Source organism: Mercenaria mercenaria, chromosome 8 (genome assembly GCF_021730395.1).
Source record: "Mercenaria mercenaria strain notata chromosome 8, MADL_Memer_1, whole genome shotgun sequence".
In the NCBI taxonomy this organism is placed as follows: Eukaryota; Metazoa; Mollusca; class Bivalvia; order Venerida; family Veneridae; genus Mercenaria; species Mercenaria mercenaria.
In genome coordinates, this window is record NC_069368.1 from 2,761,163 (window position 1) to 2,788,098 (window position 26,936).

A 26,936-nucleotide genomic window follows, 5' to 3' on the forward strand; every position below is an offset into this window, starting at 1 on the left:
TTAGGTTTTTTTTTAAAAAATGCAAGAAAATCATAATAAATCTACAACTGTCAATTTTTACAAAAAATAAACAACAGACTGAACAGCCAAAAAAGACCCGCCTTCATTAAATTGTAAACACTGTTCCTGATTTTAATTTGAAATTTGAAAAAAAAAAATCATGTCCATTCAATAGTAATCTTTACTGGGAGAAAATGGAGTTTTAACTATTATCTAATGTTGGGATTGAAATTTTAATTGCAGATTTTTAAAGAATTTTTTTTTTCAGACAATATCATTTTGTTAAATTTTTGTGGACGATATCAGATCACTTGGGCAGTTTCGCAATATAGCACATTGAAACGATACAGAATATTATACTTTTATTTATTTATTGTCTAATTGCAGAAAAATTATACTATTTTCATCTGGCAAATTCTTATGTAAATTTGTCTTACATTAGCCGTGGAATATGTAGACAAATTGATGCACTGAATAGGTTATTTCAGTAGATATTACATAGTTATTACAAAACTCTACAAAGTCTCTAAATCATCTGTTAGTGTACTTTTAAGTTATAAAACAGAATATGTAAAGGCAGCAAGAATTATCATAACATTTTGAAATACAATAAATGGTAAGTTTTTGGTTTAAAAATAGGGAATACATTTAGACATTATTTTTTACTGTACAAATATTATTGACGCGGACTCTAGTATAGTCGAAGAAATTAGACATAAATAAAATAATAATATAACAAATATATATAATATTATATATGAAGTTAATATCTTAATGACACAAAGAGTGATACATGAATTTTATAAGCGGGAAAATATTTGACTGTGACCTTATTTTAAACTTTTGGTCATAACTTCATTATTTTCAAGAATCAAATTACTGTGAAATCATTAATATTCGTTGGGGACTAATTTTCATGGATTTTGTGGTTTGGTCAATCCACGAAATTTAATCCCAACAAACAAGTAAAATTTCCATTCATTTTATGTTCAAAAGTTCATATCCTCACGAAATTGCGGTTTTGAACAAAACCATGAAATTTCATGCCCACGAAAATAAATGATTTTACAGTATTGGCAAAATATTATCTGCATATTCACAGCCCTGTGTTTGTGTGTTTGCTGGTTCAATATTCATCATTAATGTTTCTGATATAAATTCAATATACAGTACAACTTGTTTTAGGAGACTCCCTAAGGTGAGGGCAAAAAGTAACCTCTTGACAGAAATGGTCTCTTGATAGGACATAATTTACTCTTTGTTTGATTGTTGCTTATTTTGAATTTGAGAAAGGAAATTGTAACGTCACCATGATGTTACCCTTCTGACTGCCAATATCTTGCATGCAGACTTACAGTTTTAGATATGAATGAGATTAGTATTGTGTACTGCAGACAGGAATATTTTCTAGTTTCAATTTTGATATATAGTAAATGTGTCATTAATCTTAGATCACACCACCTACTTCATACAGTCAGTCTAAAATGTGTAATCTTTTGTTATCATGTAATATAAACACTAGCTAAGCTAAACATGATGAACATTATGTAAGTCCATTTTTATCAAGTATTTAACAGTTAATGATAGAAGTAGTTGTACTGTATTTACTCTTAAATGGCACTTTAATGGGTAAGGAATGACACTGGGGCCTACCTCGATTGTCCAGCTGTCACTGCAGTGGTTGCTGTTATGGAATTAACAGTCCTTCCATGTGTAACAAGTCTGTCAATGATAATACTGGTTATTGTAAGGATTTTCAAACACAACTGGGAACAAACAACCCTGATCTGTCAGTGCCTTTGGGAAGTGCAGAACCAACATAACTTAACAACCTAACACACAAACACAGATCTGTCAGTGCCTGGGGGAAGTGTTGAACCAGCTAACACAAAAAAACTGGTCTGTCAGTGCCTGGGGGAAGTTTTGAACCAGCATAAGTTAACAAGCTAACACACAAAAACTGGTCTGTCAGTGCCTGGGGGAAGAGTTGAACCAGCTAACACACAAATGCTGATCTGTCAGTGCCTGGGGGAAGTGCGTAACCAACATAACTTAACAAGCTAACACACAAACACTGATCTGTCAGTGCCTGGGGGAAGTGTTGAACCAGCTAACACAAAAAAACTGGTCTGTCAGTGCCTGGGGGAAGTTTTGAACCAGCATAAGTTAACAAGCTAACACACAAAAACTGGTCTGTCAGTGCCAGGGGGAAGTGCGGAACCAACGTAACAAGTTAACACACAAACACTGATCTGTCAGAGCCTGAGTGAAGTGCAGAACCAGCATAAGTTAACAAGCTAACACACAAACACTGACCTGTCAGTGCCTGGGGGAAGTGCAGAACCAGCAAAAATTAACAAGCTTACACACAAAAACACTGATCTGTCAGGGCCGTGGGGAAGTGCGGAACCAACATAATTAACAAGCTAACACACAAACACTGACATGTCAGTGCCTGGGGTAAGTGCGGAACCAATATAAATTAACAAGCTAACACACAAACACTGATCTGTCAGTGCCTGGGGGAAGTGTGGAACCAGCATAAGTTAACAAGCTAACACACAAACATTGGTCTGTCAGTGCCTGAGTGAAGTGTGGAACCAGCATAAGTTAACAAGCTAACACACAAACACTGATCTGTCAGTGCCTGGGGGAAGTGCGGAACCAGCATAAGTTAACAAGCTAACACACAAACATTGGTCTGTCAGTGCCTGAGTGAAGTGTGGAACCAGCATAAGTTAACAAGCTAACACACAAACACTGATCTGTCAGTGCCTGGGGAAGTGCGGAACCAGCATAAGTTAACAAGCTAACACACAAACATTGGTCTCTCAGTGCCTGAGTGAAGTGTGGAACCAGCATAAGTTAACAAGCTAACACACAAACACTGATCTGTCAGTGCCTGGGGGAAGTGTGGAACCAGCATAAGTTAACAAGCTAACACACAAACACTGATCTGTCAGTGCCTGAGTGAAGTGCGGAACCAGCATAAGTTAACAAGCTAACACAAAAACATTGGTCTGTCAGTGCCTGAGTGAAGTGTGGAACCAGCATAAGTTAACAAGCTAACACACAAACACTGATCTGTCAGTGCCTGGGGGAAGTGCGGAACCAGCATAAGTTAACAAGCTAACACACAAACACTGATCTGTCAGTGCCTAAGTGAAGTGCGGAACCAGCATAAGTTAACAAGCTAACACACAAACATTGGTCTGTCAGTGCCTTGGGGAAGTGTGGAACCAGCATAAGTTAACAAGCTAACACACAAACATTGGTCTGTCAGTGCCTGAGTGAAGTGTGGAACCAGCATAAGTTAACAAGCTAACACACAAACATTGGTCTGTCAGTGCCTGAGTGAAGTGTGGAACCAGCATAAGTTAACAAGCTAACACACAAACACTGGTCTGTCAGTGCCTGGGGGAAGTGCGGAACCAGCATAAGTTAACAAGCTAACACACAAACATTGGTCTGTCAGTGCCTGGGGGAAGTCTGGAACCAATATAGGTTAACAACCTAACCAACACTGGTTTGCCAGCATCTTGGGGAAGTGTTGAACCAGTGTAAGTTAACAAGCCAACGCTCCAACACTGGGCTATCAGGGCCATGGGGAAGTGTCTTACCAGTGTTAGTCAACAAGCTAACACACAAACATTGGTCTAACAGTGTCTGGGGGAAGTGTTGAACCAGTGTAAGTTAACAAGCCAACGCTCCAACACTGGGCTGTCAGGGCCATGGGGAAGTGTCTTACCAGTGTTAGTCAACAAGCTAACACACAAACATTGGTCTAACAGTGTCTGGGGGAAGTGTTGAACCAGTGTAAGTTAACAAGCCAACGCTCCAACACTGGGCTGTCAGGGCCATGGGGAAGTGTCTTACCAGTGTTAGTCAACAAGCTAACACACAAACATTGGTCTAACAGTGTCTGGGGGAAGTGTTGAACCAGTGTAAGTTAACAAGCTAACACACAAACACTGGCCTGCCTGTGTCATTTGGAAGTGTTTTACCGGTGTAAATTAACAAGCTAACATAGAAACACTTGACAGTGTCTTGGGAAAGTGTGGTACCAATATAAGCTAACAAGCTAACACACAAACATTGGTCTGACAGCACATTAGGAAAGTTGATCAGTTTACAAATTTTAAAGTGTAGCCTGCATGAAGATGTAGAAAAGCTATACTTGATAAAATGCCATTTCTGCTCTCCTCTGGTGCTTTTTGTAAGGTTGCTTTTCTGTACCTTTCATAGTAGTATACTAGTACGAGTAATTTTATGTATGGAAAAACTAAGATGTGAAAGGAATAATACATTGACCTAAAGGTTTTATCAGTATGTCCAGGGGTGATTTTTATGATGCATATGACAAAAACAATGTACATGAGGATAACATACTTTGTGTTTGATAAAATAAATTTACTGTTATAATGAATGATAAAGTAATTTTGGGTAATAAGGTTAGGGTAAGGGTTTGATGAAATTTAGTATAAATCATCACTTTTGGTAATGTTATACAAAACATTTGGTTGCTGACAATTCTGTTATAAAGAAAGTTGAAAGTGAGTTATATAAAGCAAATAATTTGGAAACCATGGCGACTCGCAAGCGTCGTACAGACTACCCAGAGCCGGTTATTACAGTAGAGTCGGGATTTGATTCTGTAGCAAAACTTGATAAGTAAGTGTAATCTAAGATATTTATTCATTGAGTGCCCACATATTTAAAATGTTTGCACAACTACAAAATATATTGCTTAAAAGATAACATATAATCTATGACATTTACATACAAATGGAATAAGGAATATTTGTCATAATTTAAGCACAAAATTAATATACCTTAATTTTGCCTGTTACCAAAGCTTGAATAAAATTCATTTTTAACCCTTATTATGCTAAACACGATTGATTCTGCCTTTGCGACTAGTACAGATCATGATCAGCCTGCACATCGGTGCAGTCTGATCATGATCTGCACTGTTTGCCATTCAGTCAATATCTTTTTTGGTAAGCACCCCTTTTAACAGTTAATGGTACTGTCCAAATTGGAAGATGGACAAGTTCATTATAGAAATTTAGCAGGGTAAGGGTTAATTTGGAAACATCTGCATGAATGTATTAAGAGACAGGCGAGTCTTTTTAAATTGTTCCTTCTGAATTGCTTTCTTTTACATTATCAAGTACAAGTTTTCAGTTTTCTGTTTTTACTTTAAGAAAGTTTCATGGAGCCAACAGCTTTCACTGGGATATCTGGCTGTTCCTGGCACTTGATAACTGGATATTTGACTTTGGAAGACCTATAGCAGCTGTAAGACTTTACTTTCTATAAAACATTTCTGAACCTTTTTCATGCAGACACCATTGATTCTGCTTTTGTGACCAGTGTAGATCATAATCAGTCTGCATATCTGTGCAGTCTGATCAAGATCTGCATTCTTCACCAGTCAGTATCGTTTTGGTAAGCATCCCTTTTAGTAGTTAATGGTACTGTCCAAATTGAAAGATGGACAAGTTCATTATAGAAATTTAGCAGGGTAAGGGTTAACATAGAAGCACCCTATCAACAGGGATGTTTAAAAGTTCATGGTATGCTATTAGTATAAGTAGATTTTATGCAAACTGTGTCAGTCTTGGCTTTATATCTAGTTATTTTTTTTTTTATTCTGGCAGATAATACTTATTTCTTAAGTCTAGTGTATGAGTCTTAATATTACCTGTTCAATGTTGAGCGACTTTCTGTAATTATTTAAGAAATAATTTATAGCAAGAGTGTTTTATCACTATTTATGCACGATGGGTGGTTATAGACCGGGTGTAATAATATCACGAGGACGCAGCCCGAGTGAAATTATTTGTACGACGTATTACCGCCCGAGTGTATAAACAGTGTTAAAACATGGTTTTGCTATAAATTATTTCGATTCTAATATGCCCTTAACCTAAAACAGTGGATAAAATATATAAGCGCTCTTTCTTTGTCGCAACAAAAACTTTGACGTCACTGCACGTTAATGTGACTTTATTCTAGCGTAAGAGTGTTTTAACAGAGGCAAGCATATCAGAATATAATATAAATGTTAAAGACATGTCCTATGTAACTTTAACCTTCAGCCTGCTGGTGGCAAGTGGCTCTGCCTTTGCGACCAGTGCAGACCAAGATCAGCCTGCGCATCCGCGCAGTCAGATCATAGTCTGTACTGTTCACTATTCAGTCAGTATATTTTCAGTGAACGCCCCTTTGAATAATAAATGGTATTGTCCAAACTGAATGATGGACCAGTCCATTTTAGAAATTTAGCAGGGTAAAGGTTAATGCAACATGTGCAATACTTGATTAATTTGCCTTTCAAAGGACCACAATGGAAATAAAAAAGCTTTATGCTCTCTTTTTGTATTATCCTTGGTATTGATTATATGTCATCTACAATTGCATTTTATAGTTCACATTTATTATGTTCATGTTGAATTTTTATTTGTTTTATGATATATTGCCTATCTTACCACAATAAATTCTATCTATCTATCTAGATGATCTGTCATCTGTTGTCCATCATGCATTTAACAGTTTTATCGTTAACACAGTTTGGATCAGATTTTTGGACCAATCTTCATGAAATGTTTGTATCAATAAGATATTGGACAGGTTTGATACTGGGTCATTTGGAATCAAAAACCAAACTAGTACGTAGTATCATAAAAAACCTTACTAATTTTTGTAATGTCATAATTTTCTACCTGATTCGCATGAAATCGCATGATTTAAATATTGACAGAGTTATGCCCCTAATTAACTTAGAATTTTTTATTAAAGTTTTTGATAAACTCATATAATCTCTGTTACTATCAAAGCTTTTGACTTGAAACTTAAAACAGTTAATTACTATCAAAGACTTCACCAGGAGAAACAATCCCCAAAACTCTGATTTGAATTTTGACAGAGTAATACCCCTTTTACTGGCAAAGCTTTAATTTAGAGTCAAGCACTGGGAAAAGTTGAGCGTGCTGTCTTAAGGACAGCTCTTGTTTATTTATGAATTATGAATCAAGAGGTGGAGCACAAATGACAGACTGTTCATTGACATTATTTGTTATCTGTAATGCAGATTGAAAGCACATTGTTTCATAACCAATGTCAAACTTTAATATACCTTCCCTCACACCACTGGAAAAGGTTGATTTTTGAAGCATTTATCTCCCTTGACAGTACTGGCTAGCAAATTTTGCATCAATATTGTTGCCAGGGGAGGTAATCTGTATTATGTAAACATCTTTATAGATCAGTAATTTTGTTGTTGTTTTCTTTTTCAGTTGTTTGTACCTCTTGAATGGTCTCCCCTTAACAAACCGAGTATAGGAGATTATTTTCATATGGCTTATAACGTCATTACACCGTTTTGTATCCTTAAGGTATGTATTATCCTTAGGCCTTTAAACATAATTGAGCTGCACCATGAGAAAACCAACATGGTGGCTTTGCGACCAGCATGGATCCAGACCAGCCTGCGCATCCGCAGCGGTTTCTCTAATTGCAATAGGCTTTGAAAGCAAACAGCATGGAACCTGACCAGACTGCGCAGGCTGGTCTGGATCCATGCTGGTCGCAAAGCCACTGTTGGTTTTCTCATGGCGTGACTCAATTATGTTTTCAAGCAATCAAGTTCATTTAAGATTTTTATGTTTTCCTAGGTAAAGGATGAAGGGCACTTTTTTTTTGCCAAAATTGTTTTTCTATCCAACTGTTGGCTTGTTTTTTCAGTTTTGATATTAAGGCTTGTATTATTTACAATTGTGTTTCCTTTCTTGACATCTGTTAATCAGTTGTATGCAAGATGTATCTAGTACCCACTAACGGGAATGGATTGAAACTTCACACACTTGTTCCCTGTGATAATCTGACATGCAGTGCACAGGTTCCATAACTACATCTTTAGCTTGACTATTCAGAGAATCGGTGAGCTAGTGGACTCACCTGTGCATCGGCGTTTTAATTTTTTGTATGTAAGCTGGTATCGCAGTAACTACTTCTGGGAAAGGATTGACACTTCACACACTTATTCATTGTGATAAACTGACATTACATTGGTCCCATAAATCTGTTTTGCATTTTTACAAAATTATGCCCCTTTTTCGACTTTTATATTCATTCAATTGACAAGGCTGTTGAATAGTCCTGCGTTGCTGTCCTCTGACAGCTCTTGTTTTACTAAAATATATTTATCTATGAAAAGATTCATTAAAATCTACATTGTAGAAAATTTTCTGTTCTCAAAAATGTAATTTCCTACAGTCTCTCAGTTTGAAAACTTGCTCGAAGTCCAAATTTTCCACATCAGTCTTGCAAAAACAAATCAAGCATACTACCCTGTGTTTTTTTTTATTTTCTGAATATTCTTGGTATATACTGAAGTTTTAAAAAAATATAGGTTTAGTCAAATTCTACAATCTAGAAAAAAAATTGGTCCAAACATGCAGAACTACCTTAAGATAGGTGCTTAGCCAATATAGGATGTTTACATGTTGAGAATTGCATAGTTTCATGTTAAGTATAACGTGCAAAATATGTGTAGCCTTTATGTTTCTGAAATCTTGTATAATAAATATTGAATAAATACCTGATGAAAAATATTATTCTGCCTTGCTATAATCTGTAATTATAAACATTAGAGAATATCACGGAATCGTTTTATGTTTTATGGTTTGTTACAAGGCCTGTTTTAAAACAAAGTTTTAAGTAACTTGTGAATTTTTGCTTGATCATTGTTAAATTACAGAAAGTCATAAATATCGTGAAACTTAGCACAATGTGTCTTCTTCAGCTACTAACTAACAGCTGAGCTTATTTTCAAGGATCATTTTCCCATGTATGGAGTTTTATTGTAAATTTGAACATTTTGGGTCTAGATTTCAGAATTGTCAAAGTGATGAATGTGGGCCCAGTGTGTCCCTTCCTAATATAAGAGGGGATCCAAAATTGTGCAGATATACTTAGTAATTCTTTTGTTTCTTCAATATTTGGTTTTCAGCTGTTAGACCGGTGTCCTCGTAAGCCGTCATCTACCTTGGTATACCTGTGTATTATAACATTTGTGATGGGAGCCAGCATACATCTTGTTGGTGACAGTATAGATCATCGTTTAGTGCACCTCGGGTACCAGCTACACCTGTCTGTCAGGGACAATCCCATGATGCAGAACTTGGACCCACCAGGGCTTGTATGTTGCCTTATACTGTAAAATCTCAAATATTTTAAATATAAACCTCTATTTATTAATTGAAAAATTAATGTCTGGGGATATTGGGGTGCTTAGCACTTTTAAAACTGTGTCCTAGGCCAATTGAGAAAGCTTTGGCTGTTGTGAATGCTGATTGACACCAAGTTGGTTGATAGTTTACAATTTTATTTTTTCCATGAAGTTAAAGATATCACAATGTCAAATCTGTTCAATATCTAGTTTATAATTCTCAGTTAAGCCAAAGTCCTAAAGTTCACGAACGTTTGCATAAAGTAGATCACAAAGTTCTTGATAAATCCACACAGTTTATCACATGAACATTAACTAAAAAATCTTCTTGTCTTAAACAGTAATGCACTGAGCTTAGATATTTAGCATGTAGAATGGTGCAGTAGTTCTTTGCTCATGCCTCTGTGGTCAGAATTGGTTCTGCCTGGTGTTCACTAAATGTTTATGTATGAAAACCTTTAAAAACATTGTATTCCTGTTTGAATGAAGTCAGCGATATAGGGCCACCATGGCCCTCTTGTTTACTTTTTCATTGAAAATGAGACTATAGGATCAAAATTTATGATGGAAGTCAAAATATTGCCCTCCAATTTGAATGTTGATGGGGAGGTCCCTTGCTCATACGCCTCTGTTTGAATAAGGTAACACAAACATAGAACTTTGTTTTTTATTTCAGGTTGACTCGTTTGAGTTGTTATACTTGTATGATGAAGAAATTGGTCATCTGATGTGGTAAGTTATATTCTGAACACTTCTGATATAAAAGTACAAAATAACAGGTTTCGTTTTTGCATGTACTTTGGAGAAGTTATGAATACTTTAGTTGATTTGCCTTCAGGGCAATGCACTGAAGAGATGAATGATTTAGTGGCCCAGTTTGGAGGTAATTTTGCTTTTGCTTTTCAAGGTGTCTAGTTTAGGGTTTTGACTTTTCAGGTGAAGCCAGTTTGGAGGTTTTCAGCTTTCCAAACGTCTCAGTTTGGAGGTTCTTTGGCTTTTCAAGGTGCCCTGTTAAGAGAGGTTTTGGCTTTTCATAGGGTCCCAGTTAAGAGGGTTTCTGCTGCATTCAAAACTTTTGACAAACTTGTTTTAATTTTAAGTATTTGTTATCTATTAGCTTAACTTTTATTACCCTGTATAAATCATGTGTAATGGTAATCCATAAAACATTTACATAATTTTCTGTTGCAGGTATATTCCATTTTTTGCCAGCCTCATTTTGTACTTCTTTGGGTGTTTCCAGCCACGACATCAGACTGAGGCTGCAAAGTCTAGTCTGGCTTGGTGGCTCTTAATGGTGGTTAGTGCAGTATATTACTGGTAAGAGTTGTGTATAAATGTTTGTTTGTTTTGTGTTTAACTCCGTTTTTCAACAGTATTTCAGTTATGAAAAGACTGGAAGTTAACATAAACAGTGTTCCTGGATTCTGTACCAGCACAAACCTGTTTTCCACAAGTAAAAGTAACTGCTAACTTACCCACATGAATCAGACGTTGAGGACGAATGATTTCAGACACAATGTCTTTTATCAAATTGTCTTACCTGGGGATCAATCCAGAACCCTGCGATGCATAGATCTGCTATATCCCTTTTGAGCTGGTATGAGTACTATAAATATATAAGTTCTGAACCAGACTGTCTGGTCTAGGGAACTTGTGACTCTGTTGTGTGTGTTTGAAATGCTGACATGTTAAAATGACTTTTTGGATTTAAAAAACTTTCTGTTATTTAAAAGAGAACAAAATATTACAGAACCAAGACATTCAGAATCAATAACTTAGTGAAATTTTACCTGTTTAAAAATACCTGTTTTGGGGGAAATCCAGAGAAATAGTTCATTCAACACAATATTAGTGGCAGAACCAGTCAGTTTGATATAAAAATTTTGATGATTTTATTTGTAATTAAGTTTGTTCTGCCAAATAAAGTGCCTTGAAAGACTGTATGAGAGATGTGATAGTCACAGTGACTCAAAACATCAAACAAGTAAAGAGAGGTACATAAGATCAAGGGAGATAATTCTGATAGGACTATTTTGTTCACCATTTAGCTATGTTTTAATAAAACATAAAATTACCTGCTAATGAAGAAACAATTGCAAAATGCCAAATACTGATTGAAAGTTGTGACCCCCTATACACGGTTCAAACCGAAGACCTCAGATTTACTGATTAAAGACCCAAAAGTTTCATTCTTACTTCACTAAAATCATTACCAAGGATTAACGAGGAGGATAAGTACTAAATTGTTTCAGTTATAGGAAAAATTGAGAACCTTTTTTTGTGTTAAATGTAATGAAAAAATTTTATTTTCCATTTGAAGCTTTTAAAGTAACAAGTAACATAGTTGTAGTTATTTTATGTTTTCTGTATATATATTTCAGGTACCTGGTGACTGAAGGCCAGATATTTATAGTGTATTTTATTACATGTGTAGCCATGTTTGTGATAGTTCTGGTGAAAAAGTCCAGAAAACTTGTACTAGACATTAATGGAAGATTTCTGTTCTATACCTTCCTGGCTACAATGTTGTTAACTATTGTGTGGGTAGCAGTGTTGTGGAATGATTCTGTACTAAGGAAAAAATACCCGGGTGTAATATATGTACCGGAACCATGGGCTTTCTATACATTGTATTTGAAATAAGGTGAAATAGAGTCAGTAGGGGTTTCAATACATTTAATTCGAGCTAAGGTGAGATAGTGTTTCCTGTACATTTTATTTCAGGTAAGGTGAAATATTAAAGGGTCTAACCCACACATTTTGGGCGAAAAATAATTAGAAGATAAATAACTGTTGCAATGCTTTTGAAATAATGCAGACAATTTACATTCTTCTTGCATTTTTACCAATATCTGACTTTTATTTTCACCCACTTTATCATGTTTCAGTGTCATAATGTACATTCTATATCAAACTTTGTGGAAATGAACATGTTTAAAACTTTCATCTAAACTGTGGGCGAGTAGCTTTAATAATGTAATTTTCTTTACAGTTAAATCATTTCACGGGCATGAAATTTTACGGTTTGATCCAGAATGGTTATTTCATTGAGAATTAAATTCATTTATATTTCAACTTCAAGAGACAAAATGAATAAAAATTTAGTGTATTCCTTGTTCATGAATTGATGCAGTTGTGAAAACGCACAAAAAGAAGTCTGCCATGAATATTTATGATTTCACAGTATATTATGTTTTTACATTTAAGTAAAAAATGGAATTGTAGTTTATACTGTAAGCACAAGAGTACGTACACCTGTAATTTTGGATATTGAGCTGTGTGTGTGTTTGTAATTAGTAAGGTTGAAAATCAGTGATTACTAATACATGTTATAAAATTTAATGTACTTGAATGAATTAAATTTTTGTAATGTTGTTTGATCTTATTTATTTTCAAATCCCTAAACGTCTTGACTGCTGTTTGGTTATTCAGGCAGGCTTTGCTAGGGCCATGTGAAAAAATAAACATTTGCTTATTTTAACTCACTTAAACTTTGTTCAGGAACGCTAAAAGTAAAGATGGCTGGTCCTGCGCCTGCGGATCATCGTCCTGCATCAACAATTTTACTGTAATATTTTCTTCTCTGAAACTATTGGTCAGAATTATACCAAATTTGGTCATCTGCAGCATCCTGCCATGGACTTTTATAAATGTTATTAAAACCGTTCAGTTTAGCTCCTTTTAGGGGCTGCCAGAGCTAAAAATAGAATTTTTGTAAAATAACTTCTTAGAAAGGGCTAGATGGATCTTAAAAGAATGACTGCTTCATGGATTTTCATCAAATTTGGTCTATTGCATCATTTTTAGGTCCTGTCCTAATTTTGTTCATGTAGTTGCTGCTAGAAACACATTTAAACAATTTCTTCCCATTATCTGTTTGACGGATCTCCATCAAACTTGGTCATTAGCATCAATATCAGATTTTATCTTAAATTTATCCAAATGGAGGAACTTGGCCCTTAGAGCAGCCACTAGAGTTAAAAACAAAAATACCTTCAAACAACTTCGCATGAACCACTTGATTGATCTTCACCAAAACTGGTCTGTAGCATGATTTTAAGGTCCTCTCTCAAATTTAATCAAATTGGGGAACATGGCCCCTTTTTGGGCCAAAAGAGCTAAAAATAGAAATTTCCTTTAATCAACTTCTTCTCGTGAACACCTGGATGGGTCTTGATCAAACTTGCTTTGCAGCATCATTACAAGGCCCTCACCCAACTTTGTTCAACTTTGGGCGCTCGGCCCATTTTAGAGGCCACTGAAGCTAAAAATAGAAATACGTTTGAACAATTTCTTTTAATGAATCCCTTGATGGATCTTAATCAAACTTTGTCTGTAGCACAATAATAAGGTCCTCTCCCATTTTTGTTTTCAAATCAAGGCACTTAGCCCCTTTTAGGGGCAGCTAAAGCTAAAAATAGAAATACATTTAAATGACTTATTTTCATGAAACCCTTGATGGAGTTTCATCAAACTTGGTCTGTAGCATCATTATAACTTGTCTTCTCCCAAATTTATTCAGACAGAGGCACTTGACTTAAATTGAAAAAAAATCTTGCAACTTTTCTTCTCATTTACTACGTCATTTTGTCTTGGAACTAAATAATTTTTTTATAGAATTTGTATCTCTATACAAAACCAAGGCCAGGTTTGATAACCAGCCAGATCGGATAAGTATCTCCATAGTTACGACCCTTGAATTTATCAATGTCAGCTCAGTTACTATAGATTTGTTTTCTTTGATCTCGATCATAATTATACAGAATGAGTAAATTTGAGAAATGTGACCATTTGTCTGCTTATTAATCTCTTGCCATTAGTGGTGGGGGTTATAGGATGGTCTCTGTCCGTCCTTCCGTCTGTCCATCCGTAACATTTCGTGTCCACTCTCTGTCTCCTAAACCCCTTGAAAGATTTTCATGAAACTTGGGTCAAATGATCACCTCATTAAAACAATAAGCAGAACCCATGAGTCAGCCATGTCGGCTCAAGGTCAAGGTCAACTCGAGGTCAAAGGTTTGAGCCTTCCATTTCGTGTCCGCTCTGTATCTCGTAAACCCCTTGAAGGATAATCAAGAAACTTGGGTCAAATGATCACCTCATCAAGACGATGTGCAGAACCCATGAGTCAGCCATGTCCACTCAAGGTCAAGGTCACAACTCAAGGTCAAAGATTTGAGCCTTCCATTTTGTGTCCACTCTGTATCTCCTTAACCCCTTGAAGGATAATCAGAACCCATGAGTCAGCCATGTCGACTTAAGGTCAAGGTCACTACTCGAGGTCAAATGTTTGAGCCTTCCATTTCGTGTCCGCTCTGTGTCTCCTAAACCCCTTGAAGGATTTTCATGAAACTTGGGTCAAATGATCACCTTATCAAGAGGATGTACAGAACCTATGTGTCAGCCATTTCGGCTCAATGTCATGGTCACAACTCGGGGTCAAATGTTTGAGTCCTTCCATTTTGTGTCCGCTCTGTATCTCCTAAACCCCTTGAAGGAATTTCAAGAAACTTTGGTCAAATGATCAACTCATCTAGACGATGTTCAGATATTACGAGTCAGCTTAAGGTCAAGGTCACAACTCGGGGTCAGATGTTTGAGCCTTCCATTTTGTGTCCGCTCTGTATCCTTAACCTCTTGAAGAATTTAATGAAACTTGGATCAATTGATCACCTTAACAAGACGATGTGCAGAACTCACGAGTCAGCCATGTTGGCTCAAGGTCAAGGTCACAACTCAAGGTCAAAGATTTGAGCGTTTCATTTTATGTCTGCTCTGTATCTCCTAAACCCCTTGAAGGATTTTAATATGACTTGGCTGTAATATTTCCCTTATCAAGACAATGTGCAGAATTCAATATTCACCCCTGCTAGCTTAAGGTCAAGTTTTCAACTCAAATGTTTAATGCTTCCACCCAATACCATCAACCCTTTCACTATCCATAACAGTGGTAGGGGATATAGCTGTCTTTAAGACTGCTTATGAAGTAGAGTATTGTAATTCTTTTAAAAGTTGCTAAGCTCAGTAAGGAGTAATCAGATCTATGGATCTTGCGTTCGATCCCCGAGTGAGGCGCATGTTCCCTGTAGCACTTTGATTGAAGACATTATCTCTAAAATTATGAAATTATTGTCCTTCACCTTCATGCGGAGAAGCTGGCAGTTACTTGGGGTGAATATATAACTAAGATACTGTTGAAAAAAACTGTGTTTACCTTGGCACCTTCCCGCCCCCAACACACAAACACTCCACAAAAAAGTGAATATTGTAACAAAATGTTTGAAAAATATTATCCCATTTATGAACTTTGAAGGTTTTCAGTTCATATAGGTAAATTATTTGCTCAAAACTAGAGAAAAAGTCTGCTTTGTGTGTGTTGGGGGAGCAGTGGTCATAGTTTAAAAAAAAGAGGACGGTTTTCAGGAGATTGCACTGTACATGAAGCGATTAGACAGGAATGGATGATATGATCATGTCCTTGCATTCCCAAAGATTGGAGTGATGACACTCGAGTAATGATATACATGTAATAAAGACGACAGAGTCATGGACACTCCTTATTTTATCTTCCATTTCTTTTATTATAGTTCTTGTTATCTTTGTACATTCAGATTAATTTGCCTGTTCAGTTTATCTAAAAGGTCATGATTTCTACCGGGAGAAAAACTTATTCCCTGTATTGTTTATTTTTCTGGTCTTTTTTTCTACAGAACAAGACTTTCAAGACTGTCAATGGAATACATGAATCCACCAAACATATACACAAGGAAATTTGATTTTGTTTAAAGAAACTTTAGAATCACAAAGTAAGCAAAATAACTTGATAAATATTAGCTATAAGTTTTAGATGGACCTTTTTAGCTCACCTGAGCATAAATATTGTTGTCGCCCGGCATCCAGCAGCATCCTTCATGTGTCATCTGTCTTCACTTGTCAACAATTTGATGTTAACACTCTAGAGGTCACAATTTTAGCCAAGTCTAAATGTAACTTGCTCGGAATGTTACTCTCGATTAAAACCTTGGACATGTTTGTTAATGGGTCATCTGGGGGTGTAAAATAAGTAGGTCACTAGGTCAATTCATAGGAGAATCTTGTTGACTCTGTAAAAATCTAGGTCTCATTTGAAACTTGATTACCTGAAGTCCTAAACTAGGTCATTAGGTCAGATCATATAAAAACCATGTTAACATTCTAGAGGCAACACTTTCTAAAATTATCATAATTTGTTTTCAGAATGTTTGTCTCCATAAAATATAGAATCAAGTAAGTTGGTTTACCCCAGATAAAAAGCTAGGTCACTATGTCAATCATAGAAGACCTTGTTAATACTGTAGAGGCCACATTTTTCATTTGATCTTCTTAAAACTTTGTCAGAAGGTTTATCTCTATAAATTCTGGTTTAAGATTAAAAGTGCTTTACCTGAGGTAGAAAACTAGGTCACTAGGTCAAATCATTGAAAAAATCTTGTTAACCTCTAGAGGCCACATTTTCCATTCATCTTCATTAAAAGATTGTCAGAATGTATGTCTGTGAAATATAGGTTAAGTTTAAAACTGGGTTATCTGAGATCTTAAACCAGGTCGCTAGGTCAAATCATAGGAAACCCCTGTTTAAATAACACCCTAGAGGCCACATTTTCTACTTGATCTCCATAAAACTGTCAGTTCAAAACTTGGTTATCTGACTCCTTATACCAGGTCATTTGGTCAAATCATATAAAATCCTTGTTACCATTTTAGAAATTAGAGACAACATTGTTGACTTGATCTTTGTAAAACTTTGTCAAAATGTTCGTATCTGTGAAATCTAGGTTAATTAAGTTAAAACTGGTTTACCTGAGGTAAAAAACTAGGTCACTACATTTTCCATTTGATCTTTATTAAAAATTGTCAGAATGTTTGTCTCTATGAAATCTATGTCAAGTTCGACACTGGATTATCTAGATCAAAATCTAAATATCTAGGTCAAATTATAGAAATACATTGTAAAGCTCAAAAATTTCAAATTTTCTACCTGACCTTTATGACTCCTGGTCGGCATTATTGTCTGTTTATAATTTAGGATAAATCTGTAACTAGGTCATTAGGTCAAATCAGAGAAAAATATTTGTTAACACTTTAGAGACCACTGTTTCCACTTGATGATCACAAATCTTTGTCAGAATGTTCGTCTAGGTCAAGTTCAGAAGTCGGGTACCAGAAGTCCAAAACGCTATGTCCCTAGGTCCAGTCATTGAAAAACTTGGATAATGATCTACCTGATTTACATAAAACATTTCCATACCTCGTGTTTTTATTTCGATGTAAATGAGGTGTGAAACCAAAATTTGTAGTCTTGTTTGGCGCCATATAACCTATACTGTGTTGATGCGCCATAAAACCCAAAATAACTAAATAAATTACATAAAACATGGTCAAAATGTTTTTCTCTTTGACGTCTAGGTCTAATTAGATAACTAGGTTATCTGGGTTAAGAACTTGGTTAGGTGAGCGATACAGTTCCTTGAGGGCCCTCTTGTTCAAGTTTTGTTCACTATGTTTCCGCTTGATCTCACATAAGGGCCACCAGGATCGCTTCTCATGAACCACACGATGGATCTTCATCAAACATGATTAGAAGTTCTCTTCAAATGGTTACGCTTGAGTGGGAAGTTTGACCGTCTCGTATACACTCGAGGTCAGTGCAATTGTTTCGGGTTTAGCGCCGATTTTCAACAGTATTTCAGTTACGTAACAGCGGGCAGTTAACCTAAATATTGTTCCTCGATTCTGTTCGAGTACTTACCTGTTCTCCGTAAGTAGCTGCCAACTTCTCATGGAGGACGAATGATTCCATGTCTTTTATCCTACCGTGACGGAGAAAATACGCCTCGCCTGGGGATCGAACTCTCGACCCTTGGATTGTAGATCTGGTGGGGGGGGGGGGGGGGGGGAGGGTACTAGTATCTGAGCTCTCTTTGTAGAGCTAATCAAGTGGTTGGGTAGTGCGTTATGCAGTGTTCTAAAAATTGAAACTACAATGTCCCAAAAGAAGTCGCACACCAAGTTACTTTCAACTTAAATTTCAATCATTTAATGGTACGCCTGTATCTGACTTGGGGAAAAAAACTTTATACTGGCTTCAGGTAATATATTAAGCTTTCCAAAGGTGTTTGCAAAAATGCAGTCTGAAGTTATTAATTCATAAATAAATCCCGCCATATATATAGGCTATGTTGACCTAAGATACACTGTACCCGATAAGGCATATGAGGAAGTTTTAAGCGTGATGTTTCTCTCTGCCAAAAATTGCGAAAAAATGTTTGAAACCTTTTTTCTTACTGATATGTTTGCTAGTACTAAGACAACTTCCAACTTCTAAAAAAATATTATTCCAAACATCAATATTATAATAGGAAAATGTGCCTTTAAGATAGTTTGTACTACGTCTTGTACATGATGCAATGTCTTTGAGTGAACTTGTTCTCCAAATACACTGTGTCTTAAATCAGCCGTCATCCGCCACCTCTGATTCATGTGAGCAAGTTGGCAGTTACTTGCGGAGATCAGGTTTGTACTGGTAGAGAATCCGGGAACGATGGTTAGGTTTACTGCCCGCCTTTACATAACTGAAATACTTTTCAAAAACGATGTTTAACTCAAAACAAACAAACAAATTACGTGAACTTGATCTCAAATTGGCTAGTTTATAGTCATAAGTTGAAATTGTCGCCAATTCCGACATATAGCTAGATGTCATATTATTTACTGTTTCGAGTAATAGTAACCAGTTAAGTGTTTTATACAGCTAAGCTAACGGAGATCTTTCAGATTTCTGTAGAACTTACAAACCGTATTTATATATATTTTGCTATCTTTCGCCTATACTGTACACTACTAGTACACAATGCATCGTTCTACGCGTAACTCAATATGAAATTCATAGCTTTAAACCAGAAACGTTATTTTCTAAGATTTGTTTTCCGAGATGTTTACGAAATGCTTATGTAATTCATTTACAATATTTGAAATCCCGTATACTTCGTTTTCCTATTAGAAGTTTCTGTTATTTTCTATCAATTGACTCTATGACATGCTCCCTAACTCCAGGTCCGGTCCCCTGGCATACTCCGCAAGCCTGAACATCTATGTTCAGTCTAGTCCGATCCGTAACTCTGGTTACCTCCCCTTACGGCCAAAAGTGACTGTTACGTCACGAGTTTGACGTCTTTTAAAATCCCTTCTTTTACTACAGTATTTGCCCATTACTTATAAACCATAACAGATCTTCCTGAACTTTGGTACATATGTATTATGCTCATGTTGAGGCGTTTGTGGCAAGGACGGTATTACACATGTATAAGTAGTGTCTGTGTCCACGTATCCAGTACTGTTAAAGTTTCTATTCCCCGTCAAGAAAAGTACGCCTGTGGAACACCCTCCCAAGCCGTCTTTAGTACAGCCTAGGCCTTAGTCCTGTTTTCCGAGCGACGGCCAACTTCTCTGAAGACACGCCCCGTGCTACAATCACACTGCGTAGAAGCGGAACTTCTAAATTAAGAAGTCAATTTCTTACAACATTAAAGGTCCATTACTAAGGGAAAGTGAGTAGGCAATTTTTTTCATAGCCAGTGCATAGACTTCTGCAAGACACTAAGTAATGAAGATTGGCAGGTCAAAATTTACAGAAGGTCTTTGGAACTCAAAGAAATGTATGTGTATTATGTTGAAATTTCAATGAATCGACAGAATGACCCCCCAGGTCTTTTTAACTTTCTTCATACTTCATAGAAAAATAATTGTACATATACTGCGATTTATTTCGAATTTCTACATACCAACTTTCATTTTCAAATAAAATGAAATAGTTTCCGTGCTTTTTAAAAGAAATTAAAATGTTCACTTTCCTTAGTATTGGACCTTTAAATATCGAAACTAATATTTACAAGCCGACTTAATCAGAATATTACACGATAAAGGGCTGATAAAGAAAGGAGTGAATGACGGAGTAACAATCCCTACATTTGGTTTAAGGTCTTTATCTTTCACGTTATCTTCCTCTTTCATTACGTATCAATCGTATCTGTAAAACGCCTCCCAAATATCAAATATGTAAACTTGTAAATGACTGAATGTTTCTGAATAATACATTAGATTAGTGAATTTAACAATTGACAATGTTTTGTTTAAAGGTTAATCCAGATTTCGTGATTTCTGTAAAGTTTCTGTTATATATTGACTGACAATCCCGACAGAAAGATGTGGATATGCTGCGGACCTCGGAGTGTTGTGTTTATGTTATTGCTACATACGGTATGGTTTCATTTATGTATAATTTAATTATTTAGGGATTTTTAACTAAAAGGTTTTATTAAGTGATCATTCTTGCTTTTTTTAAAAAGGGAGTATTTTTACAAACAGAGCTGACAGACATCACATGTGCAGTAATCAAAATACGAAGTATTTCTTTTCTGATAAAATGAATAATTTCTGGAAAAAATCGAGAAAACGCGGATTTGGTAGGATTTTTATTCAGTATTAAAGTTAAGCACCTTTGGTTTTGTTTGGGATTTTAGTCCGTAAGACCAGAGTTATAGCTCTTGACAGTAAAAGTAAACTTAAAGGTCCTAACATTTTGTGTTACAAGTATCCCAAAAAGTGTTTGCCCAAGAGTCATAAAACAAAGGATTGTTATTCAGCATGTAAAGTCGTAAGTCTGGGGTTTTGTTTGGGATTCCACTCGGCTAGATTAGAGTTATGACTCTTTACATAGTCAGAATTATACCGTTAAAGTTTGGGAAGAATGCTTCTCAAAACAATTTACTAGTACCCTGTCATAGAACTTTAAGGAAAAGTTGAATTTACACACCCTCCCTACCGCCCCATTACCAAAACAACAACAACAAAAAAGAGAGAATTTTTTCTTTACTTCAGTTTCTTTCATGTTGTGTTTATTATGATGTTTTGTGTAGGGTCTATACACTCCCCACCCACCTTTGATGACTCCCCCCCCCCCCCCCCCCCCACACACACACACCATCATCCCCAACCCAATGTAATATGAAAGTTTACTTAGTCTTACATTATCAGCAAGAAACTTGGGTGAGGGGGTTTGGGAGGTCAGCACTGTTCTAGTTTAACAATGCGATGCCAAATTGTCATCTTCTCAAGTGTTAATACTGTGTCGATTCTCCAGTATACGTTGAACACCAAAACGGCCTTGTAATGTGTATTTGCATCATTTTTTACAACGGTATTTTTGAAAATTTATCAATATCAACCTGAAATGAGTTTCTGTAAGTGGGGAGTCAAATTCATTCATGTGAAGAAGGTACCCGCCTGTCTTCCGCCACCATATGAAAGTTACAATGCCCATATATCCCCCATTGTATACACCCACAACAAGCAAACCAATATGGGTTAGGAAAGCAATAGTTTCTATCTGTCATTAACGTTTTAAGTACACCATCTTAAATTTATAGTTTCCACCAGTATTCTTGAAACTATTACCAGTGACCGCTGTATTCGTATTTTTCATTCTGCACAATTCTGCAGGTGACTGCGAGTTCGAGTACGACTGATCTGCCCAGTACAACAACAACAGATGCCACAACTGCTACACTGGTAGCACCAAATACAACCACGGTGACAGGGACTCAGACAACAACATCAACAGTTATGCCAACAACAACTTCATCACCATCAACAACTTCATCAATAAATATGTCTACAACAAATTCATCACTATCAACAACTTCATCAACAGATATGTCACCAACAACAACAACAACAAAATCATCATCGTCTACAACAGCATCACTAGCGACAGGCTCACCCACAACTACGAGCGAAATTTCCACCTCACTGAAAACAACTGAAGTGTCAAACCAAACACAAATCTCATTAACAGCTAATCCAGCTATGCCAACAACCAGTTCATCTTCAACTCACATGGTAAGCACTGCACCAGAAAATATTTCATCATCAGTAGTCAGCGGGTCGTCTGCTTCGACAATATCCAATCGCGAAAGTACGAAATCATCAGCTGCAAGTGACGCACATACAGCTAAAACGGCAACGGGAAATGTAACAACTAATATTAGCACAAGTACATTAGCAACAGTGTCTACGTCAACTTCTATTGCAGCTGCTGCAATGACGTCGACAACCACGGTAAAGTTGACAACATCTAATTCATCTGATCCGAAAACTACTAAAAGAGCTACAAATGAAATAGGTGCGACAACACCAAAACCATTAGATAATGCAAACATTAATGAATCTTATTCAACCACAGAAGGTTCTGTAGTGGTCTCAAAGAGCACAACGAAAGACTCAAAAATCGGTCATGGAGCATCTGAAAAATCAACGGGGTATGATCGTGAACTGACGATAATTTTTGGCTCGGCGTGTGGACTAATGGCGATCATTATAATCGCGTTGTGTATTTCAAGACGGCGGCATATTAAGAAACAGGAGCAATTTTTGACGGGCGGGCAGGATATTGAAATAACGTCATCCAAATTCTAAATAAGCTTTAGATTGTTCTCGAAATGATGTTTTAGGCATTTTCACGTTTTATAGTTGGATTGAATGATTGAATATGATCATGTTATCATTTTAATCTGTCAAGGGAGCGTCATCTGGTTTCTATCTAGAGTCGATCTGCACGCTCATCGGAATAAAATTCATATTTATTTATAAATCGCGTGAATATAAATGGTTCTGAGAGGGATTGTTGCAGACTTTTAAACAGTGCCAACGGTCCCTTGCATTTTACTTTCTGATGTTGATGTTACATCGCTTTTCATCATTTCATCAAGTTCTTTAAAACTTTATTTATGTTGGAGACAGTGTCATCGACATATTACATACGGCTTTTTTTTTTTTTTTTTTTGCTTTTTAAAAGAAAACTTAGAATCTTGATTGTAACACCGAGTTCGAAACCCAGTCTTAACTTAAGTGTCAAATCGGATGGTTCCGGGCCCATTCTTGAAATTGGCTAGATACAAAGCTGCATTCCGGGACCTCGGAACCAGAACGACTGGATGACGTTTTTGTGTAACATACTTTGGCTTTCCCTAACAATTCGGGTGAAAATTTTGATTATTTCATTTGCAGATACTAGTAAATTGATGGGTGGGAAATAATACTTTCCTTTTCCGTTGAGAAATAAATAGAGAAATGAAAACTGGTATAATGTTACCATTGGTGTCGTGTTTTTTCTGCCGTCCGTCTGTGCATCTGCATTTAGCTTGCGTGTACGACAGCAACGTTCATTTCTTCATTTTATTTTTATCCAGACTTGTTAACAACTTGTATCTCTGTAAAACCTCAGTTCTTGTCGAAAGTCAGCCGTATCAGACATAGGGCGCCGCAGTTATTTCCTTTCAAATGGCAAAAACTACTGAGATTAGTCTTGTGTGTATACTAGGCCGTGAAGTGCATCTTTATCAATATTTGTATATGCATCAAATAAGGTCAAGTGTGAGATGTAAAAAAGATCCCGATACCTTTCGATAACCAGCCATATCATGTACTTCGCAACTTAAAATTGCAAAAATAAAAGTACACTTTGGCGCCTTTATTTATCATGTTTTGGTCAGATGTTAGATAAGCAAAATATCTCAATTCATTTTGGAAACCATACAGCTAAGGACACATGCCCTTGAAATAGGAAAAAAATGCAGATTTTAACCTTGTTCCCATCCTAGTATGTTTTTTTTTTGTGTGATTTGATTTACAGAGTCATTTGCTAGATGAACAAACATTCACTGTTTCTTGCTGGAACGAGCCAAGCCTTATAATTCGCGATAAGTTTCAGTTCAATCGAGTGTATTTCTTTAGTTTCTAAATTGCTATTTCGGCTGCAGATATAGGCCTTTGATAACAGATACTTGCAAATTTCTCAGTTCATCAATCCAGTTAGTGTATATTGGACCTGTACAGGGTATCTTAATGGAGTCATGTTGGACTCTTATCCAGAATCTACCCGTATGCAAAGCCAATATGAGTACCGTGTTAATCTCATCTGCAAACCACAGATCTGGCCACAATGTCAAAGGTCAAGGTCATAGTTCAAGCTCATATGTTAAAAAAACCACGTATACGGGCCAAAACCGTAATTTTTGGTTCATTTTAAAATAACTGTCACTGATATTCCTCATGAGAGATCGTCCATGTCCCTCAAGTGAGCGACCCAGGACCATTTGGTCCCTTTTGTTTTAGTGTAGAAAGCCCAAATCAATTTTAGACTATGTTCATCATTCCAGTTTGAAACATTGTTGATGTACTTTGAAGGGATGTTATTCAAAAAGCCAAACAGCCCGTGAAAAAAAAACTGTTATAACAAATTTTAAAAGAACATTATTTGTAATGAAGCTTTAAGTAAATAATGTTTTTTTTATTACAATGTCAGATGTTTGGTTTTGTACAAACACTTCTGCCGGTTACAAATTTGATAGAAATAAAACCAAAAAGGAGCACAACTCCATGATCACTGATTTCGGGGTGATGTTCGATAAGTATCAATGACAGTTAAACTCTGCATCTCGAATTTCAAGGGACCCAGTCTTTTACTTCGAGATAATCGAAATTCGCCTCAAAAGGATATTATGTACCGGGACTTGAAAATGTTTTCAAGACAGCCGAAATTTTGTGATAAGCGAGTTCGAATTACAGGGTTTCTGCTGTATTTGATGTACAGTAATGACACCGTCTCTCTACAAGCATAGGTTTTTTTCCTAGTAGACAATCTAAACTTACCTCTACAGAGCAACAACTTCTGTACAACAAACTTATATCAGCCTCCCAGAAATGTTGCCTCGCAGAGGTTTTACTGAGGTTATATTTCTAACAAATACCATGAAAGAGAAGAAACAGATCAGGAAAGTATAGACAGACGGAGCATTAATTACTAGTGATAAACTGATTTGAGCCCATACATTTCTTTACAAAGGACACTCAGATGGGAAGCCTTGAAATAAACTGAATTATAAGATATATGCAAGTGTGAGATGTAAACAAGAGCTGTCGGAGGACAGCAACGCTCGACTATTCAACAGCCTTGTCAACTGAATGAATACAAAAGTTGAAAAAGGGGCATAATTTTGTAAAATGCAAAGTAGAGGTATTGAACCTCTGTACTGCATGTCATATCATGACAGTGAACAAGTGTGTGAAGTTTCAATCCTTTCCAATTTGTGGATACTGAGATACCAGCTTACATATAAAAACTTAACAAAAAACTGCTAAGTCAAAGGGGCATAATTTTGTAAAAATGCCAAGTAGAGTTATGGGACCTTCACAGTGCATGTTAGATCATGACAGTGAACAAGTGTGTGAAGTTTCAATCCATTCCAATTAGTAGATACTGAGATATCAGATTACATACAAAAATTTAACCAAAAACTGCTAAGTCGAAAAAGGGGCATAATTTTGAAAAAAAAAAGAGAGTAGAGTTATGGGACTTGCTTAGTGCATGTCAGATCATGATAGTGAACAAGTATGTGAAGTTTCAATCCATTCCCATTAGTAAGTACTGAGATACCAGCTTACATACAAAACCTTAACCAAAAATTTCTAAGTCGAAAAAGGGGCATAATTTTGTAAAAAAGCAAAATAGAGTTATGGAACCTGTGCAGTGTAGATCAGTTCATCACAGTGAATAAGTGTGTGAAGTTTCAATCCATTCCCACAAGTGGTTACTGAGTTACCAGCTTACATACAAAACCTTAACCAAAAATTTCTAAGTCGAAAAAGGGGCATAATTTTGTAAAAAAGCAAAATAGAGTTATGGAACCTGTGCAATGTAAGTCAGTTTGTCACAGTGAATAAGTGTGTGAAGTTTCAATCCATTCCCACAAGTGGTTACTGAGATACCAGCTTACATACAAAACCTTAACCAAAATCGGGACGCGGACGCGGACGCCGACGCCGACGCGGACGCCGACGCATGGGCGAGTGCAATAGCTCACTATTCTATGAATAGTCGAGCTAAAAATGAAAATGAATTGGAGAGGGATGGGTGGGGTGTTAGTGTGCGGGAGATAATGGAAAGGGGCTGTAAGGGTAAGAAAAAATATATATAAAAGCAGCTTTTGGGTGGGAAGGGAGAACGGGATGGGGTGAAATGTAGGTGGGCATAGATGGAGACAAGGGGTATGAGGGGATCAAAGAATTGTATGAAATATAAGTTAAGTGTGAGTAATGTAAAACAAAAGTGATGGGAGAAAAGCTGCAATGGATAACCAGTACTAAGAAACATTTTAAATCTACTTGAGAAGCGTGAAATAAATCTTTAACCAAAATTATTACAAAATGTAACCCCAGTGACCTTGACCTTTGCGGTACCTGACCCAACAAACCAGTAAATGCCTGCCTTTTTCTAAGATTAGTTCTAATGTGAGGATTGATAATTAGCGGCATTTGTCAGGACGATATAGAGACATTGAGACAGTTGCAAAAAGCTTTAACCGGCACAATTAAAATGCATGACCGCAGTGACCATGACATTTAGGATACGTGACCCTAAACTGACAGATTTTATCTCTTACCAAGATCAAACCGCATGTGAAGTTTCGTGATACTAAGCACAGCATTCAAGAAGATAAAATGAAGTTGGTAAGCTTACCAGCACTATTTTATTTGACCCCAGTGATCTTGACTTCTAGGATACCTGACCCTAAGCTGTCAGATGTGTGTCCCTTATTAAGAT

At 36.4% G+C, this 26,936-nt stretch overlaps 2 protein-coding genes across 2 annotated transcripts; both read left to right on the forward strand.

The window, feature by feature from the left end:
* Positions 1–3,820: 3,820 nt before the first annotated feature.
* Positions 3,821–12,612, forward strand: LOC123523196 (ceroid-lipofuscinosis neuronal protein 6 homolog). Its single transcript, XM_045300893.2, has 7 exons — positions 3,821–4,671; positions 5,208–5,301; positions 7,302–7,400; positions 9,017–9,205; positions 9,912–9,967; positions 10,427–10,555; positions 11,620–12,612. The coding sequence occupies exons 1-7, from the start codon at positions 4,586–4,588 to the stop codon at positions 11,879–11,881; spliced, it is 915 nt and encodes a 304-aa protein (XP_045156828.1). The 5' UTR covers positions 3,821–4,585; the 3' UTR covers positions 11,882–12,612.
* A 7,636-nt stretch (positions 12,613–20,248) lies between these two features.
* LOC123565895 (uncharacterized) lies at positions 20,249–26,232 on the forward strand. The gene is made up of 2 exons (XM_045359663.2): positions 20,249–20,533; positions 21,776–26,232. The coding sequence occupies exons 1-2, from the start codon at positions 20,480–20,482 to the stop codon at positions 22,748–22,750; spliced, it is 1,029 nt and encodes a 342-aa protein (XP_045215598.2). The 5' UTR covers positions 20,249–20,479; the 3' UTR covers positions 22,751–26,232.
* The last annotated feature ends 704 nt before the right edge of the window (positions 26,233–26,936 follow it).